The 19,074-nt window shown below is 45.1% G+C and overlaps 1 protein-coding gene across 2 annotated transcripts in view; it reads right to left on the bottom strand.

Annotated features, from left to right (window-relative positions):
* The window catches only part of sbf2 (SET binding factor 2), an 80,352-nt gene that overhangs the window by 8,272 nt on the left and 53,006 nt on the right, over positions 1-19,074 (bottom strand). The window contains exons 18-32 of one of the 2 annotated variants that reach the window (XM_084015702.1): positions 13,090-13,260; positions 12,723-12,994; positions 11,559-11,731; positions 11,209-11,282; positions 8,710-8,905; positions 8,209-8,336; positions 7,650-7,825; positions 7,323-7,456; positions 7,038-7,239; positions 6,526-6,722; positions 6,191-6,331; positions 4,670-4,753; positions 3,114-3,188; positions 1,890-2,068; positions 1,041-1,217 (exon numbers count right to left, since the gene is read on the bottom strand). In XM_084015702.1, coding sequence (XP_083871828.1) covers positions 1,041-1,217; positions 1,890-2,068; positions 3,114-3,188; positions 4,670-4,753; positions 6,191-6,331; positions 6,526-6,722; positions 7,038-7,239; positions 7,323-7,456; positions 7,650-7,825; positions 8,209-8,336; positions 8,710-8,905; positions 11,209-11,282; positions 11,559-11,731; positions 12,723-12,994; positions 13,090-13,260 — 2,379 coding nt within the window. The remainder of the gene's footprint in view (positions 1-1,040; positions 1,218-1,889; positions 2,069-3,113; positions 3,189-4,669; positions 4,754-6,190; positions 6,332-6,525; positions 6,723-7,037; positions 7,240-7,322; positions 7,457-7,649; positions 7,826-8,208; positions 8,337-8,709; positions 8,906-11,208; positions 11,283-11,558; positions 11,732-12,722; positions 12,995-13,089; positions 13,261-19,074) is intronic. The other variant, XM_084015703.1, reaches the window with a different exon arrangement.

Here is a 19,074-nt window from a genome sequence, read left to right as displayed (position 1 = left end):
GTGCATAGGTTGCTGCTGGTGAACTGCTCGCTGAGCGGTGCTCGTTGCCTATGAAGGTATTACACAGATATTATTATGTTGTGTTCAACGTAAGGACGAAGGCTGCAGGGGTCCATCAGATAAACCAGCACGCTAAGAACTCTGTTCTTGTGAATCCGTTTCCCTTGGGAAAAGGACTTCAGAGTGGATTTATGAATTATGGGAATCTGATCCACGGGATGAGCAGTAAGTGGGTTGATGGGTCGTTCTCACATCATTTTTACAGTCGAACTTGAAGTCAATGTATTACTGTACATGTGAACATGAGGTCGCGTTAACCGAATATTTTCAGTCATTGACCCTTTAAAATAAAAAAGCACAAAAGGAAGACTGACGAACTGGAGAACTCGGATCGCATCTGTGACAATCAGGGATCATAAAGCGGTGCAGGTGCAGCTTTGCCTCTGGTCCAAATGGAGCGCTTGCTGTGGGATTTCCTCCCCAGTGAAGTGAGTGCTCGCAGGAGCAGGAAATCCCACATTCAGGGTCTAGTAAATCCAATCTCTTCAGCCTCCATCACAAAATCAAAACAGCCACGAGAATTCATGTGTTGACATGAAAAGTGACCACACGGTCGCTGTTATGTCGCTGTCCATCTTTTCTCTCCATGCCTTTATAGATGCATAATCTATAAGCTGATTCTGGAGGCTTCATCAATTGTTTAAATAACAGATAATCCATACTTTTTTGGCATATAACCTTTTCAAAACATTTTTTTTTATTGCTCTCCGAGCTCACCTTTAAAAACAAAGGAAAAAGTGACATTTGCCCGAGTGGCTTTACAGAGTTATGGTTACATGGGCTGTGTATGAACACAGGATTGTTTTCAGTGAGCACAAAGAATGGACAGCGAAATCTTTGAACTCTTCTGGTAAAAAATGCAAAATGAAAGGTAGTAATAGATTCTGACCAGCCTGCTCTAACGGGAAAGTCTAACACAACCGCTGCATGGGAATCCTTATAAAGAAACAAAATATAGCTTTTGTGTGTTGTGTGTCTACCTGCAGGATCCATTCGGAGTCCTCCAAGGCTTTGAGGAAGGAGTCCTCGGAGTCGGACGAGGTGGCGCTGGGAGCGCAGGCTCTCAGCAGCTTTTTAAAGGAGGCTTTCACCTGCCGCGTGTCTGCAAAGTCCACCGGCACCAGTTCACAGTTCAGAGCAGAGTCCACTCTGAGGCCCTGTCGAGAGACACAAGAACATGCAACTTTATTTCACTACAATAACAATAAACTAAGAATGAAACTACGCACACAAATACATGTAGAAAGGAAGGCGATACACATTCCTGCAATGAATACTGCAGTACTCAAAATGTTCACTTGTTTCTTGCGTGTTGACTAATTTATTTGGGGACATCTTTATGTGTAAGTGACAGCGGACATGTCTTAACACCTACAGCATGCCGTGGGGTGCCCCAAATCCATAGGCTGTTTGGAGGCTGCACTTGGTGGTGGTTTTGTGTTTCACTGTAAAATCTTATGCTTTTCACATAAGCAGGATATCATGTAAAATACATCACAATCTCCAGCATCATTAGTTATTTTCCTCTGGTGTTGTCTCTGTTTTGATCACTGATCCTGTGCAGAACATATTTCCATACTTTGGTGACATTGTCTGAAATGATGGGGTCAGAATATGACAAAGCACCTCTGAATATTATGCATCCAGAACACCACCATGAAGGTTGACCTTGATGCAAAAACATATATTTTAATTTGACAGCATATGATGGTATACACCCTCCCTGTAGACTTAATGTTGGACTGGACTGCATTAAACTGTACAGATGAACCTAGATTTACAAAAATGCACCCTCAGCCTCCAGAGAGCAGCTCTCTTTTCAATCTCACCCTTAAATGGGACTTTTCTCCAAAGACGTAGAGGGCAGCTTGCTGTTTCAGGAGCTGCGCCTGCAGGCTGCTGCTACCTGCAGGGGGCGCCAGATCCTTCCCTGCTAGTCTGGAGCCCACGTCTGGAGTCAGTGGGTGATTTCCGAGTCTGCTGCTGGAGCGCAGGCTCGCCCACATGCCTGCAAACACACAGGTGTCCAACAGAAGTCACACAAACACACAGCAGGAGCTGGCCGGAGTGAATTAATCCACAAAGTAAAAGACTGCGTGATGAACAACAACAACATGCGGGCCACATTCACATGCACAGCACTACAACGGGGATCGTAACCTGCATTCGTTCAGTCCACCAACAAAGCAGTTGCTCTGCGCGTCGGGGGTGTTTAGATATAAGAAGCAGAAGTTGTTGGAATTTCAAGTCAACAAGCCTAGAAGCACATTTCTCTGAAATCTAGCATGCAAAAACCTTCCAAACATCATGAATCACTATCAGGAAGGACACGATCTTTCACAGCAATCACTTTCTGTCCTGATGAGTTTGCGTTTGCACGGCTAACTGTCGCTAAAGTCGGCTGCTGTAATCAGGGCGGTATCAAAGAGCCTTCCAACGAATCATTCTCATTCGATTCAGAAAGATAGTCTAAAATCTCCTCGTTTTTGATTGCAAGATTAACGTGATTGCTGTTTAGAACCGACGTGACTCAGAGATAAACATGCAATAAAAACACAGAACATCAGAGCTATTTAATGATGGTTTCCCCCTTTATAATATGAACTGAATCCTGTTGTGTCACATGGACAGAATAGTCAAGTCTTCATTACACTTCAGGATCAGAGTTGCCTCATTTCCGTGTGATTCATGACTTTTCTGCTGTGACAAGCAGCTTTCCTTCCTCCCCACTCTGGACCCGGGTCCTACGTGACCACAGTTAGATGATGCAACACAGGAAGAACAACGGAAAAGGGCCACATAAGATCAGCTACTCTCTGGTGTGTGAAAAACCACAGCTCCCAGAAGAGCGCCCACAGAGTCAGCCATGATTAGTGCTACGCCTCACAGGGTCTTTGTGAGGGGGTTTGAAAGCGGTTAAAAAGCAGGATGAAGCGACCTACGTTAGTGAGCTCTTGTGAAGGTTAGAGAGAGGAAAGAGGATGATGCTCGGAGGACACATTAGAGAGATAGGGAGCGCTTTGGCAGGGGGGAAAGACACAGTTTGACTCTACCTTGTTGTTGGATTCTCTCCTTACTGGCAGGTTTTTGGTGTGAATGAGTGAATAGTTTATCTCTGTACTCAAGCACTGGGTGATTGTTTGTACAGGAGGCCGAGGGAGAAGATGAGGGACAGGGAGAGGGGCGTGGAAAAAATAAATCACGTCAACATCATACGGACATCACCAGCCTGCTCCACTTAACCATATTAGACCACAGAAACATGCAGAGGAAGAGTGGAGACTGGCACACTTATTATTTTTTAAATGATCCAAGAGAGGGCTCGTCAAAGCATGCATGAATGTGTTTGTCCGTGTGTTATGATTGATGGGGTGAAAACAAGTATTTTGTGCCAGTTTACAAGGAACAGATGTGGAAGATGCTGCACCAGGATCTGGAACAGGTGCACGAGACTGGAGTCATTGTTTTTTTCTTAGGCAGAGAGGTGTAAACAGAGGTTGAGTATGTATCCCACAGGATTTACTAACGCTTCCAATATCTGCAGGTGAAAATGTTCTGCAACTTAACATAAAAATATCAGTATCGATGTAAATGATGTTTCACTTTCGTCAACATTGCGAGGTCTGTGCTTTTCTTCTGACTGGTTATCTTACATGAATCACTTTCATTCTTAGGAAATCTGTCCGTAAATGTAATTCCTGCTTGTAAGGAGGGACAGAATAAATCGGTGATAATCCTGCATGTTTTCAGTAATCAGAAGGGGCGCGTCATCCTTTTTAGTGCAGAGTCGGTTAAAGAAATCCATTCCCCCTCGGACATTTGTCTGACTAACCCCTCACCAAGCACCGCTACCAAGCACAACACTCCCACCGCAAAACACACAATGTGCTCCATGTCTCCTCTGAAGGGTTCACAGCCGGGTCAACGCAGCCATGATGGTGTCAATTCGACGGCACACTGAGTTTTAAACTGTAATCTTACATTAACAGTTATGCCTACTTGCCAGAAACACTACAGGTCACACAAACAGTGTGTTCCTGTTATGAGATAGGAATCCTGTAACCGATTTCCAGATATCTAACTGAATGTAAACTTTACACATGGACAGCAATAAGCCCCAGATCCTCTCACAGTCAAACAGATGCAAATACAACATTAATTTCAGCATCTGATTAAAGTTTTTGACTTGTCATTTGTCCCGTGGTTGTATTTAGTTTATCTAGAGAACATTATTTCGCCTCCCTTTTACTCTCCAAAACTTAAACAAGCCTTATACTGCATGATTCTAGTATTTTCTCAAATATTCAGTTGAGTTACATTTCTCAAATCTAAGATGAAATTGTTTTCATCAAGAGAAAAAGAGAGAAAGACAGAACATCTGCGGAAAACCAGGAGCGCTGGCAAAACAACCTCCATAAACTATTCCGATTATCCAACTCCTGAGCAACATGAAAGAAAAAAAACCCTTCTCCTAACATTTCCCTAACGAGACTAGACGATAATAAAACATGCATAACTACAGATGACTTATTCTGGTGTTTCACATTTCACCTGGCAGCAGGCGGAGACACGTGGACGCGCCGAGCAGGAAACAGAACACGACACTCACCTCCTCGGGTAAAGCTGCTTGAGAATGGGAGCTCTAAATGGACCGGAGCCATCTTTGGCATCCTGGATGTCCTCCTGTCACTGCCTGGAGACAAAAACATTCGTACAATACGTTACACCGAGTGTCAGCATTCAGGAAGGTTTTTTTTGTTACAGCGTTAGCACCAAATCATAAACGACGGGATGACAAATGTCCACTTCCACTCCCTTCATCTACAAGAGAAAACAAAAATGCTTGCTATGATTAGTTGTGCATTTTTAACTCATTGTGAAACTGCTACATTTAGTTTCGGAGCACTTTAAACACAAGATGTGTGTGTGTGTGTGCGTGTGAGCATCCAGCTTCAGCCCGCTGCCGGCTGCTGTACCGTCTCCGTTATGTTCAGGATACAGACAGGAGGGGGTCAGAGGAGATGGATGGACGGGGCACTGACCCCAGGCTGTCCTGTAATTCTTACATAACCTTTTATTGTACAGATTTCCTTCCAAATGTTAGCGAATATGAGTATTTCTCCCACACAGTCTCGCTCTCTCTCTCTCTCTCTCTCTGCCTGATAAACACACACACATAATGATAAGTAGGTGAAAAAACAACTGCAGACCAGAGCAAACACAAAAGAAGGGAAGAGGGCGATTAGAGAGAGAAAACAGAGCAGGAGTGAACAAAAATAGAGTGCAACGCTGCAGTTTTTTTCCTTTTTATCAGAAGAAGTGAACTCGTGGCCTCTTGTCCCTCGCAAACAAACTATTCATTTTCCCACGGCAGAGCTGAGGTCATCGCACAGCAAATTCAGGTCAGGTAGGAGCCAGGTGACATGGCTTTGTTTTCGAGGGGAACTAAGGATCTAATAATGATCTGTTCCCTTAAAATGATATAGTAGTATAATTACAGTTATGTTTGTGCCAACATCCAAATCATAGATATTAAGGAAGTGATTGCCAGGAACACTGACACTCTTCTTCTTAATGGTAAGAACACTGGCAGTCTGTAAACTTTACAATACATCCTTTGTCCCACATACTGTGAAGGAAACGTATGCTAGGTAATCCAATTAGCATTAAATAATATGTAGTTATCCGACATGAGCTGATGTGACGTATCCACTTTGTTTTTAACAAGCAAGTTGTATTTATCAGATGTCTGAACACAGCACGAGGTCATGGTGAAATACTACTTTAAACAATAGGAGTAATTGATAGTATTGATGGCTGCATTCCATCTCGGTTCCAGTCTCAGAGTCCTGCTGCTGTGCTTTCAGACTCAATGTTACAGCTTATTGGGACACTTCAAGTTAAAGGAGGCATCATTCATTTTCTTTTATGTTTCCAGGAGTAAATCTTAGCTGCTACCTGCATTATCAGAGATCTAAAAACTCAAAAATCATAACATTGTTTTAGATTTGAGTGGCCCAAAAGTCCAGAAACATCCAAAGTGTCCCTGAAGCAGATCAAAGCAGAGAGAATTGTCGTATTCAGCAACCAAATACATCAACATGTGATCTGGACATTCTCATCAATGTACCTGGCGAGAGGCCTACGAGGGAGCGGTTGGACAGCGTGTTGTTTCCGTTCATTCTGAAGTGAATCGGGATAGAGTTGAGGATGGCTTGCAGGTACTTCTCTTGCTCAAGACTACTGGAGGAGTCCGAGGATGAGGCAGGAGCTAAAGAAGAAAACAACACTTTTGATTTAGACAGAAAATAATGATCATAATGAGTGTTTTACAGAAAAAAAAAAGAAGAAAAAAAAAGAGCAAGCTAGTTCGGTTTCATTAGCTCTTCCTCCTGGCGGTCAGTTTGTTATAATAGCGTGTTAAAAGTACAGAAAGATAAAACGGCTGAATGTGTAAATACACACCTGTCGAGGAGGGGTTCTGCGACTTAAACAGCCCCACCACACTCTTGCCGTGGAAACCTCCTGAGCGGAGCAGCACGGCTTTGGTGCGAGGATGTTTCCAGCACACAACAGGCAGACGGTTGTGTCTGTAGCAGCGGGCCACCTTGTGTAAACTGCTGTCCTGGACTGCCTGAGGAACCACCAACAGCCCCGGGTAGCTGGCAGAGGCAGAGAGAGAGAGGTTGACGTCTCGCACAAGTATTTGGAAAACCGCAAAATAATTCACCGCAAAGCAAATTCGTTCACAGACAGAGATGAATAAATGTTCTCTCACTGAAGTTACAGCCAAGATCTGGGTGGATTGTGAGTGTATTAGTCACAGCATGTGTGCTTTTTGTAGAACTGGCTGGATTTGAATCCATAAAGGAGGACTCCCCGCCGGCTTCTGAGATATGGAGGCTTACAAAGCTTCCGGCAGGTCTACAAATCCTGGAAAATAAACGTGTTCACCCCCCGTTTCCTGAAGCTCGTACCTGCGGCAGAGGGAGTAGAGTCTGTTCACGGCTGTGATCCTGAACTGCTCGCCCGACTTGGAGCGGGACGAGCTGGCGGTGATGGTGCCGAGGCCCAGGCGCTGGTAGTCACGGAAACAGGACTGCTCCACCAGCTGCTCCATGGTGGACTTCTCCAACGCTCGCAATGTGCTGCTGGGCGGCGGCTCGCCGTCATCCGATACTGAAACGCAAACATGCACAGGCGAGTTACGTTTTTCCAACTCCCTTTTGCACCGTCGCATGCAAAAGTGTCGTCGCTCTCACTTGAAACATCGTCGTCTTCGTGCCAGGTCATCCTGCTGCCTCTCTCGTTCTTCTTCAGCGTCGTCTGGCTGCCGCGGCCCATCGTGATCTTTCCGGCCCTCTTGGCTCCCTTGACAATCGTTTTGGAGAGCGTCCTGTGAGGAATGCAGAGCACGCAGCAACATCATTCACTGTGTGCACATTCAAAGCATTTCTCCACATTTCCAGAGGAGAAACAGACGGCTGAGGAATTTATTCATGTGCAGATGATACCTGGAATCATAATTCCGTGACGTTTACAATAAGCAGTCCGTATCTTTGCCGTTGCTGTAAAGCTGCACCACAAACCTGAAGCCAGTGTTCCTCTCTTTTTGTTTGGGCAGGATCAGCTGAGGTGCCGTTTGTCCCGCCGCGAAAGCAAAGGCGCTGAAGATGGACTGTGGGTAGCGGATCCTCTGGAGGTGCTTTCGGAAGATCTCCACCATCTCTGAGCTGACCTCCTCATCGAAAGCCACCTTTATCAGCTGGAAGAGACGCGACGGATTAAGTACAGACACGAGCAACATTTCATATTCATGCTGGATTCTGATTAGATTCTTAAGAGATGTCCAAACGGGCCAAGTGACCTACAATCCAGGAACATGGCCACTTTCAGCATCCATGTTAGTAAAAATTTAGGAATGGACAGTTGAAAAGCAGCAACAGTGGCTGTTATTTTTTATTCTAAGAATCAAGTTTGTGCAACACAAGGGATTTCTAAAAGATGTGCATTAAATCATAATAGTAATGTGAATATATCATCTAAGAAACAGAAACCCCGATGACGCACTGCACCGCGTCCATCACTTTAAGATCTTAGATAACGCTGTTCACGCCGGACTAACACGGGTGGAGTGTGTCTGTTTACCTGGAACGATGCCGAGCGGAGCTGCAGGCCTTCCTGCATGTTCTGCTGCAGCTGGTTCTGGATGCTGATCTTCTTCTCTTTGGTCAGCGTGGACACTGGGAAGGCTCTGATGACCGCCTGCTCCCCGACTGGACACACACAGGATTCAAGAGCAGCATCATGTTACTGAGATCATCAGTGCAGCATCTGACTGACACAACACGCTGGACCACCTGCTAATACCTGAGCTTTTATTAGATTTTTTCTGTTTGAAACAGGGACGCAACCTGCTAATAACTAATGGTTAAGAAAGATCATGACAGTGATATTAATTATGGTGTACCAGGGTAAGGTCTGCTGCTATTTGAGCAGAGAAAAACTGTATCAATTCACTATATGGGACCCATATATTGAAAATAATTATATTATACAATAGCGTAACAAAAAAATATTAGATATAGAACAGAAACATTTCATTTAATTGCGATTGAGAAGCTGGTGTTGCTATGCTTGAGTATTTACCCAGTGTATCATGGGGGGTGCCTTTGAAAATGATGCGGTATGTGGTGAGAAAAAGGGCTCCCTCTGCTGGCAGGATGTGAGGGCCCCCCAGGAGGCCCCCAGTGGCCTCCTCCCTGCCGTCGGGGTCCAAAAGCACCCGCACACCCTCCGACACAAACTCCTCTCCAGGCAGCAGCGCTGGACGCAGAATCTTAGGCTGAGGAATAAAACATAATGCATTCCAAGTCAGGACAGAAGAAAAGCCACAAATCACACCGTCGTTGAAGTACGTCTCAGATTAAATTAGTCAGGATTGTAAAGTGCTCCAAATTCAGGGCTCAGCAAGAGTATTTGCGTCAGAGATTGTGATTCCAAAAGGTTAAGATATCAATACATGATTATGATGCCAAATCAGAGCACCACATGACAGCCGTGAGCGTATTTAAGCATCGCGTGTACGTCAGCATCAAAAACACACACACAATGAGCATAAGAGAGCAATCTGAAAAACAAAAACCAATTCATACTCTCTGTAGAGACCCTGTTACCGTTTCAACCCTCAAAGCAAAACTAAGGATCTATTAACCAAAAAAACTGTTCTCTTCATCCAATTCACTGATTTAAAAAAATAATGATTTGTTTTTACTTGCAGAATAAGGCTTATTAATCTGAACAGCTCAGGTTTTTTTTCCTCCAGTGGGGCGTACGTGACAGTTACACACAATGTGACAGAAACCACAACAGAACACTGTCAGCTGACTATAATGCATCACATGTTCGGTTCAAAAGCACCTAAAACACATACTACCATTATTCTACTTAGTGGGTTTAATCATTTCTTCAGAAAGAAGAATAGGAAACGTGTAATGTGACACATGTGCCTCATATGATATGCACTACTAGATTATGACTGCATTAACAATTGTGATTATTAGTCAGACGAATCCATCGGTACAACTTTTTCTACTGTATAAAGTGTAACAAGTGTTCACCCCGTATTGCCTCCGCTCCTTCTGGCCTTCAAATGCAGCCGAGCAACACTCAGTTGTTCCACTGTCACAAATATGAACGAGGAGGGACATTAGATCATTCACAGCATTTCCCATTAAGGCCACAGTCGGCCCGGGGGGAGTTGAGCTCTAGCCAGGAGATAAAAAGAGCTTCTTGAATCCGTCCTTGAATGGACAGCCGAGTCCCTCTGCACCCTGTTACTGCTGCAACTTCTTATTATAGCGGCACCTAAAATACATTCATTGTTTGGTTTTTTTTCCTCCGTGTTAAGCCGACCACTACTACCACTATGCCGACTTGTCATGAATCCAGAGTCAGTGTTGTTTACACACTTTTTCAGTATTTTTGGCATGCTGCTAGCAGCTAGCAGGCCAGCATGGAAGCTGTGCCCAACACATAAACGTGTGATGGGTTAGCCACAAAGTACCACAGACGATCTGCCCAGACTGCTCGCTACGGTCTCCAGCTCGCTCCCAAAGCAGCACTGACACGGTGTTTGTCTGTGTGTATTAGTGTGTGTGTGTGTGTATTAGTGTGTGTGTGTGTGAGATGAATTACCAAGAGCTGGCAGAAACAGAGCACAGCAAGGTCCAAAAAAACTAACTGGTGAAATCTGAAAGTATTATGATGACTGGAAAACATTGGATGTGAACGGCACTCTTAAGCAGATGACATTTAACTTTAACCAATACCAGAATACGAAACGCCTCTGCCTAAAATGCTGTATGGAGTACACCGGCGAGTACAGGATTGGTACTGCAAGTGTGCACACAAGTAATCTCTTATATTTGCTACATTGTGAACAACAACTCATGCTGCATGGTGGTGTAGTGGGTAGCACTGTCGCCTCACAGCGAGAGGGTCCCGGGTTCGATTCCTTCTGTGTGGAGTTTGCATGTTCTCCCCGTTTAAGCGTGGGTTCTCTCCGAGTTCTCCGGCTTCCTCCCACAGTCCAAAGACATGCAGGATGGGGATAGGTTCATTGGTGACTCTAAATGTCCCGTAGGTGTGAATGTGAGCGTGAATGGTTGTCTGTCTCCACCCTGCGATGGACTGGCGTCCTGTCCAGGGTGAACCCTGCCTTCACCCAATGACAGCTGGGATCGACTCCAGCCCCCCACGACCCAGACTACAGGATAAGAGGAAGACAATGGATGGATGGACAACTCTGTGTTGAAATTGGCGGGAGGAGAACTGCGTAATGTAAGCTGTTGGCAGTCGGTGTGCCGCACAATTCTGCTTGATAACAGCGCTAACGTACGGATGTTGCATTGAGTTACATTATAATGTGTTCAGTAATAACGAGTATTGCGCAAATTATTACATTAGAGTGATGCGGTCAAATGTAAAATAAATTTTTTTGCAGAGAAACTTGAATAAATAACGTTGTTTTTAACACACTAGTATCTGCTCAGTACTCGGTACCGGGCCGATTCACATGTTCAGGTATCAGACTTGACTCTCACACACAGAGGAAATCCCAGCAGTCAAGAATAGAGCGACGCTCACCTTCTGAATGGGAGGTAACCTCCTGCTCTCTCTGTGAACTGCCTCCAGAGCCTCCATCTGCATAGCAACAATGCCTGCGGGTCACAAGCTGGGGTCAGCTACCATATGTACGTACACAAGGGAACACACAGAGCTGGTACAGGGAACCACATGCATGTCCACGCGGTCTTACAACCACGGTGTGTATTTACAGATTTTAAGGCCATTTAACATGTCAGGAGTTAATCAGCTCAGAGGTCTCCCAGGGTGCTGGTCTTGGCTGAGAATACACACACGCAAGGGTTGCCCTGCTTAACGCTGAGGGAATTAGGACAGTGGCGGCATGTGAATGAACATTGTGTGCGCTCTACCTGGGATCATGCTGTGCAGGCTCTTGATGTGGTCTTGGGTGACTCCGCTCTCCGTGCACACCTTGTCAATGAAGCGGGCGACGAACCTGACCACAGAGTTGGCCACGTCGCTGTTCTCCGAGTCCTCGAAGCCACTCTCCGTGTCGAAGCTCTCCGCGACGCTGCCGGCGATGCTGTAAAACACACGCGCGATGACTCGGTGAAAATGAAGACATGTCATGCTACCGCATCCCGGGAGGAAATCCGATCCGAGAACTGCGCGTTGACATGAATGGATGCGAGGATGCACTGCGATAAAGAGCTGTGGAAGCGAGAGTGATTTGCAGCCTGGCATGAGCCGCGTGTTGACGCCCGGATCAATCGCTCTATTAGCCAAGAAAGACTGTTTCACACGAGGCCATGATGCAACCTTCCCTCTAGACTCATAGTCGACGAGATGAGATCCAAATGTCCTCGGTGAAGACAAACAAGTCTGGGGCAAAAAATAGAGAAAAGTTCCACACAAACAAATCCTTGGCTGCAGCACACGCAACAAATAAAATAGTGACAGTTCTTGCAGGAATTTTATGTGAAATTTAGAACAAATGTTGAATAAAGCTCAAATGCTGTACATACGAAAACATTTAAAAAAATAACACTGTTCTTGACTATTTGGTAAAAAAAAAAAGCCATAAATGTTGTTGGCTGCATGCCTTTTGATTCTAAGAAAAGACATTCATGGGGGATCTTCTCAGGTTTTCTCCACTCTCTGGGTTACTGCGCAGCACGAGAAATCACTTCCACTGTTATTTTGTTTGGTTGGGGCGAGTACAGTGGAGTCGCATTTAAGACGCCCTGAGGGCTTTGAGCTTCCCAACAGAAGTAAATGAGCCTTGCTCTGTTTTGTGCAGTAGCGATGGAAGCCCACAGGACGGATGTGGGCCGGAAACAGGAGAGGCACCGCGTTCCATCTGGCTCGATGGGAAGGTATCATGTAGACCAAGAGTCAGGCCACATTCGCCCACATGCTTATCATCACCTTATTAAGAGAGGTACACATACTCCCAAATCATGAAACCTTACCTCCAGGTTTCCTGCAGACGACTCTGAGCATTCTGCCTGACAAACATGTTGTAATCTAGTCTTGGTTCGAGCTTAGTGGACAGTAAACCGCGCCGCGCTGACCTGTTCGTGACGATGCTGTTGCTGCCGCTCTCCCAGTCGGCGACGGGGACGTTGCGGAGCAGCTTCATCTTGCTGGTGTCCAAAGGGACCAGCAGGTAAACCATGAGGCTGGCGTAGTGGATGGCCTGGCTGAACACCGTGCTCTCCTCATTCTTCACCAGCTCATGCTGCTTCTCCTTGCTGAGGCCCGGCCACATACGCAGCTGCTCTGCTGCCAGGTCCATGGCGGTGTGCTCCTCCTCTCTGCCCGCTGCAGGCTTGGGCCCCGCTTCCTGGAGGGGTCAGGGTTTGTTGTTCAACGAGGGTTAGAAATAGTAAATAATTATCAGAAAATATATATCTCACACTGGGTCATTTTCCGTCTCACCTTTAGCCTCGCTGCGATGCTTTCTTTCCCCTCTGGGGTGTTAAGATAAAGGGCTCGGATCTGACTCTGGACCTCGCTGTAGAAAGTGGTTTCCCAGAACTGCTGGTTGGTCCAGATGGGATGATCCTGAATGCAGGTGTACGCAAACTGGTTCACTCCAGCAGCCAATTTCTGCAACACACAACATAGTTGGTCGAGTCAAAGCGAGATTAAACAGCTGACTGTGGCTTCGAGTGGACGTTTGTGTGTTGAAGGTTACCAAACCACTGCATGCTTGTTCCAATATGCAAGCCCACCCACGTCCGCACCAGTGATACATGGTAAAACATGTTATTGAGGGAAACTAATTGTTTTATGAGCTAACTTTAAAGAATGTGATGAGGCTAATTAAATGCCCAAAAAAGTTACAAAAACAAAAAGCAGGGATCAAAAGAAAAAGAAAAAAAGAGTGATTCGCATCCCTGTTTCTATGACACTTTGTGTTGTCTTTAATAGCAACTGATGCACACCAGATGTCGCATTGCCAGGCAGGTTTGTTATTGTTGACCATTTAAACGGATGTTAGGGACATAAAAGTGACTTTATGTATTGACTACACAAGCAGATGAACTGAATTACAACCTAACATGCATGACATTCCTCAAACTCGGCACAAAATTAGAACAAAATTCCAGTTTCTTGGAAAATCCAAAATGTCGAGGAAAATGTGTGTAAATCACACATAAAAACATCGATATTTCCATTTGATACAAGTGTACTATGTTGATAGCCTCTCTTATATTCAAATATTTAATTTAACAGCTGCTCCTGTCTAAAGTAAATACATCCTCTGCCTGTATTATGTGTGTTCAGTCCTGTCTTACCCGCTGGATTGTAATGGTTGTAGCCCTCACTCTATTTGTGGGTTAGCGCAACTTTATCCCTCATTGGCTATTTGCATGCAATGGGTTTTCAGTAAGTGTCTCTTGAAAAGGAGTTGATTTGAAAACAGAGAGAGAAGTGGAAAAACAAAACAAAAAAAAGTCAGCTGTGGGCTTTAAAGCGAAATCAATCATTCCTTGAAAGCCGTACATTTTTAACAGACAACAACCCTATTGGAGCAACAGACCACCACTCTTTCCTTCTGTGTCTCGATGTATTTGGAAGCTGTGCTGTTTTTTTGTTGTTTTTTTTTTTCCATCAGTGCTGGCTGAAAAGCAAAGCACTTGCTGCTCGCAAAAACTTGCGCTGCTAAAGGCATTAACGCTGGCCCATACCGTCCTGTATAAAACATATGGGCAAACAACGCAGAGCACAAACAGCTCAAAAGAAGCACGCTGCGCCCCCCAACGTTCACTAACTATCCATCCCAATTCCAAGCGGAAGCTCAAACCTCTTATTTGATTCGCTTCTGATTTCCCTCCCCTGAGCCTGACACAATACAGTGGTTTCCATTATCACTTCACAGTTTGCCGTTGAAGGATGACAATTAGAGGGGTCACTGTAAGTACAAGACACAAAGAAAACAGACAGATCTCCCAGTGTAACGGGCCAGAAACCAAGAGAGGAGAGCTGGGAGGACGTGTGGGGTGCCGGAGCTTGTGCCCATACAGCGGTCATCATGCAGGAGTAACGCTTTCTTCATCATGATTTAGACATATTTTTAATTGATTCATAAAAATGTACAATATGTGGAAACACACTCTAACTTGTTAATACACGCTGTTCTTCTACTAATATTAGATAACAAAATGTACCCTTTTACTGGTTTTTGACCTGCAGATTTGCCCTCTACAACATCCGCAGGATTCGGACCCTCCTCACAAAGGATGCAACGCAACTCTTGGTCCAAGCACTGGTCATCTCCCGCCTTGACTACTGCAACTCTCTCCTGGCCGGACTCCCGGCCTCTGCGATTAAACCATTGCAGCGTATCCAGAACGCTGCAGCACGCCTTATCTTCAATCTACCCAAATTCTCCCATGTGACCCCCCTCCTCCGTGACCTCCCTGTTGCCGCACGCATCCAATTCAAGACGATGACACTGGCCTTCAGGGCCATCAATGGAACGGCACCCATCTACCTTCAAACACTGGTCAAACCTCATGCCCCGAAGCGAGCACTTCGCTCCTCTACTTCAGCTGGCCGGCTGGTACCACCATCGCTGAAATCAAACAAATGTCGCTCAGCAAAGTCCAGACTCTTCTCTGTTCTGGCGCCTCAGTGGTGGAACGAACTCCCGACCAATGTCAGGACAGCTGAGTCATTTGCCATCTTCCGAAAAAGGCTCAAGACTCACCTGTTCAGACTTCACCTCGACTAGCATGACCCCCCCCCCCCCCCCCCCCAAAAAAAAAAAATACCCTTACCTATAGCACTCTGATCGTAGCACTGTTGCTCTTGAACTACTAGTTTACTCAGATGAGGATCTAACACTTGTTCTATTTTTAGCTCTTACTTTATCGGCAATGATTCGTTGTGGTTTCCTTGTTTCCTTCTTTTGACAAATGTACTTATTGTAAGTCGCTTTGGACAAAAGCGTCTGCTAAATGACCTAAATGTAAATGTAAATGTACTGGAAACTGAGTTTTTAGGGTGTAAAAAAAGAGACTCGGATACTCAGTTGGCTAATAAGAAACAGATACAAAAAGGATCTCAATTAAGGAAAAGAACGGGAGTACTAGTCTGAGGGATTTGTAAACACAGAACACAAAAAATGGTTACTTTTTTTTTTTTGCAAAATTCATCAGGCTAATTAAAAGCCTATGACACTTAAATATCGACGGCTTAAACCTGATCAATACTTTATTTTCAGGTCATTACTGACCGTTTGAGAATTACTTGCAAGTTGCAAACCTGTGGTCCAGTTCCGAGACCCTGGTGTTGTGCAGCCTTGCACCAGATCGTGCAACATAAGGATGGGAGTTTGTTGAGATGAACCGTTTTCTCTCCAGAAATAGAGATGATTACTCTTACTTTGCTATCGTCAGACGAACGAAAGCACGCTGCCATAAATTGAGCGTGGGAATAAGGCCAGAGCAACGCTGGATGAAATGACATATGTGCTGTGGCTAGAAAGGCTTTGAAGAGAGGCTATGATGTGACCAACCATGACACGGGACTACGGAGAACGTGGTCACTGGACTGGCTGCGACGAGGCCAGACGGACACTGGCTAGTAAATGCATGGTGACAAATACAATGCAATGAAGTGAAGCCCTTCTGGCAGTATCATAATACCTTTCCATCACAGGAATGTGTTACGTGTCTCGCTGCAGATGTTGTGTGGGCGTGGGTGTTTGTTTGTGTAGGGGGGGGGTCTGTGTGGATTGGCCTATGCTGTCTATTCTCAACCCGGCTGTTCTCTTTTGACTTGTCAGATATGTGCAGGTCATTTTGACCGAGGTCATCTCTTCCCAATATGATAATACGCAGGGCTGGAAGAAGACATTCACAAGACGGATGGGCAAGGAGGAGGACGGGGAAGCAAAGGATAAAGGAGAGGAAAAGGAGGAGGAAAGGAAAGTAAGAAGTGAAGAGGAAGGGGAAGGAGGGAGTACAGCACTATCGGACCCATCTGGTCGTGTGACTAGTCAAGAGGAGGAATGCAGGGCTGAGGGAGAAAGGGTGAAAAACAAGTTGGAAACACGAAGGCAGATAGAAAGAAGAAAAGGCTGTGTACAGGTCAGAGGAATGAGGCTATCAGGATTTGGGATCTTGTTTTGAACTCTGGGACATCATCCCAAGGTTCACAGCATGATTTACTGCAGCCAAACACTAGTTGGACGGCCACACAGCATCGCGCGTGTCCCCGGTGTCTTCCCAGAGACCGAGGGACAGCGCATGTCACCGAAGGGAGTGCTGGTTTGTTTGTAGACGCCGAGTGCTGACTGCTGTGTCTGATATGTCACCAGCCTTGGGGGCAACAACATTATTTACAAGTGCTTTGGAAGAATGCATAGCATCCCCGAATTGTAGATACAAAAACAGTCATTATTTGTCTTCGAGTCCTCTGTGGCGACGCATGCCTGACCTGTACACAATCCATCTCAGTTCAAACAATGTATTGAGTCATGTAAAACAAAGAGGAAAACCTGTTGACTCATAAACAAAACCCGCTATGGCATCCATAGGCCACAACTGTGTGGAAACATGATATACAAGTGACATAAATGTTCCCAACACAAAGTAAACACAGATTCAGGAAGAACAGAGCTGGACATTTCTGAGATATACAAGGGTCACCGTTACGTAACTTTCCTCACGAAAACACGACGGGGAGCAGTCTGACGGAGCACGCCGCCAAATCCCTCCACGGATAAACTGTGGCTGAAAGAATGCTAACAGTCAAGTGTTCTCGGTGTTTGGGATTTTTTTTTTTTTTCACTTGCTGCCTTGTCCAATACGTGTTTTCACCCCGGATGGAGGCTTTATCTCAGTGGACACATTCAAATGGAAGAAGAAGTATGTGGGACTGCAAAGGGCAGGATAACAACAGACCCAGACGTCAATGACACCTGTTCATCTCCTGATAAACCCGCCCCCCTCGCTAGATAATGAATACCAGAGGAGCCGTCTGTGCAGATTAGAGGATCACAACAGAATGTAAAAGCTCAACTCTAACAAAGGGCTTCTGTACAAAGGTTGTGTGGCATTTAGATGAACTTTACCTACGCAGGCCAAATGACACCATCCGTGCGTGATCTAGGCCAAAAGATATTTTTGCAAATCAGTTCCACCTTCCTTCTATCGGAAAAATGAACAAACCTCAATCGAATACTGTTCCATAAGTTCCATTTAGTTTGGGCAAAACACAGAAGAAGGGTCTAGTTGAGGGGAAACCAAAGAAACGGGAAAATAAAAAACAACTGAACGTAAAACGTGGGCCAATTGCATAAACTGTGTCATCATGTTACTACAAATAATGGTTGCAGTGCGAGGGGATCTTCCCACATTCCCCGACCTGGAGACTTGGAGGCCGTGGGGAACGAACCACTGTAAGCAGGACCACGGAGTTAGCTGGCCAAGTCTGGCCAAGAAAACCAAACAGGGACTTGACCCAAGTCTGACCCCTGAACTTGAACAGTCTTTAGCGAGGTGCAATAGCAGTACAGACATTTTTGAACAGACAGAAGGAAGTACAACCTGAAATCCTATTATAGTCAAAGCTGTCGCGCAGGAATACAAAAAAAACACACATACTTCTTAATAAATACTGGGCGTGGCAGTTTTTCTTAAGTCATTGGGCAAAATTCCCATAATAACCATTCAGCATTAATTCAAGTAGTAGTAAGAAAACTAGTCTTCTGCATCTCCTTTTGACCCATTATTCAGGCTTTAGTAAATCTAGCATGTGACGGAAGACTTTGACCAATTAAAGGTCAAAGGATAGATATAGTTATAGTATTCATCCTGAGGGAAATTCAAGAATGTTTATAGGCAGCATGTTCAATATCGTAATGATTTCTTCTTAAAAAAAAACTGAGCTCAAATATATGCTGCAATGTTCCAATTGCTCTCACATTTTTTCCCCAATGACTTTGTCTTCTCGTCAGATTCAAGGTTAAAGGACAGGTTAATCATTTATTGTATGATGTATTCACAACTGCTTGTCGAACACATGCCTACTGTAATGTGTGAGCAATGATTGAGAGGTCCTTATGTAAGTTTCATGGATGGAGACGGACGTCTGGTGAGGGGCCTCTGACAGATGAGATGCTTGTGTTTGCTGAGGTGTCGGGGTACATATTGTTCTTTGCAAAAATCAATGCACCTCACCCATGTCACCAAACTTGTAAGGCTACGTGTTTTAATACTCTTATTAGGACCGTGTATGCCTTCCCACCCATGATGACAGCTGCTTGGATTCTCCATTACCAAACTATGTGTTTCTCACATTTTTCCCTGCATGATCTTTGGGCCACTAAACCAGAGCTTACAGAATACTTTTGGCAGATTCCCTCCTGACCTCACATTACTTTTCACCCTTTGGGTGAGGCAGAGCTCA

Source organism: Eutrigla gurnardus (genome assembly GCF_963514095.1).
Source record: "Eutrigla gurnardus genome assembly, chromosome: 1".
Classification (NCBI taxonomy): Eukaryota; Metazoa; Chordata; class Actinopteri; order Perciformes; family Triglidae; genus Eutrigla; species Eutrigla gurnardus.
This window is presented reverse-complemented; position numbering and strand designations above follow the sequence as displayed.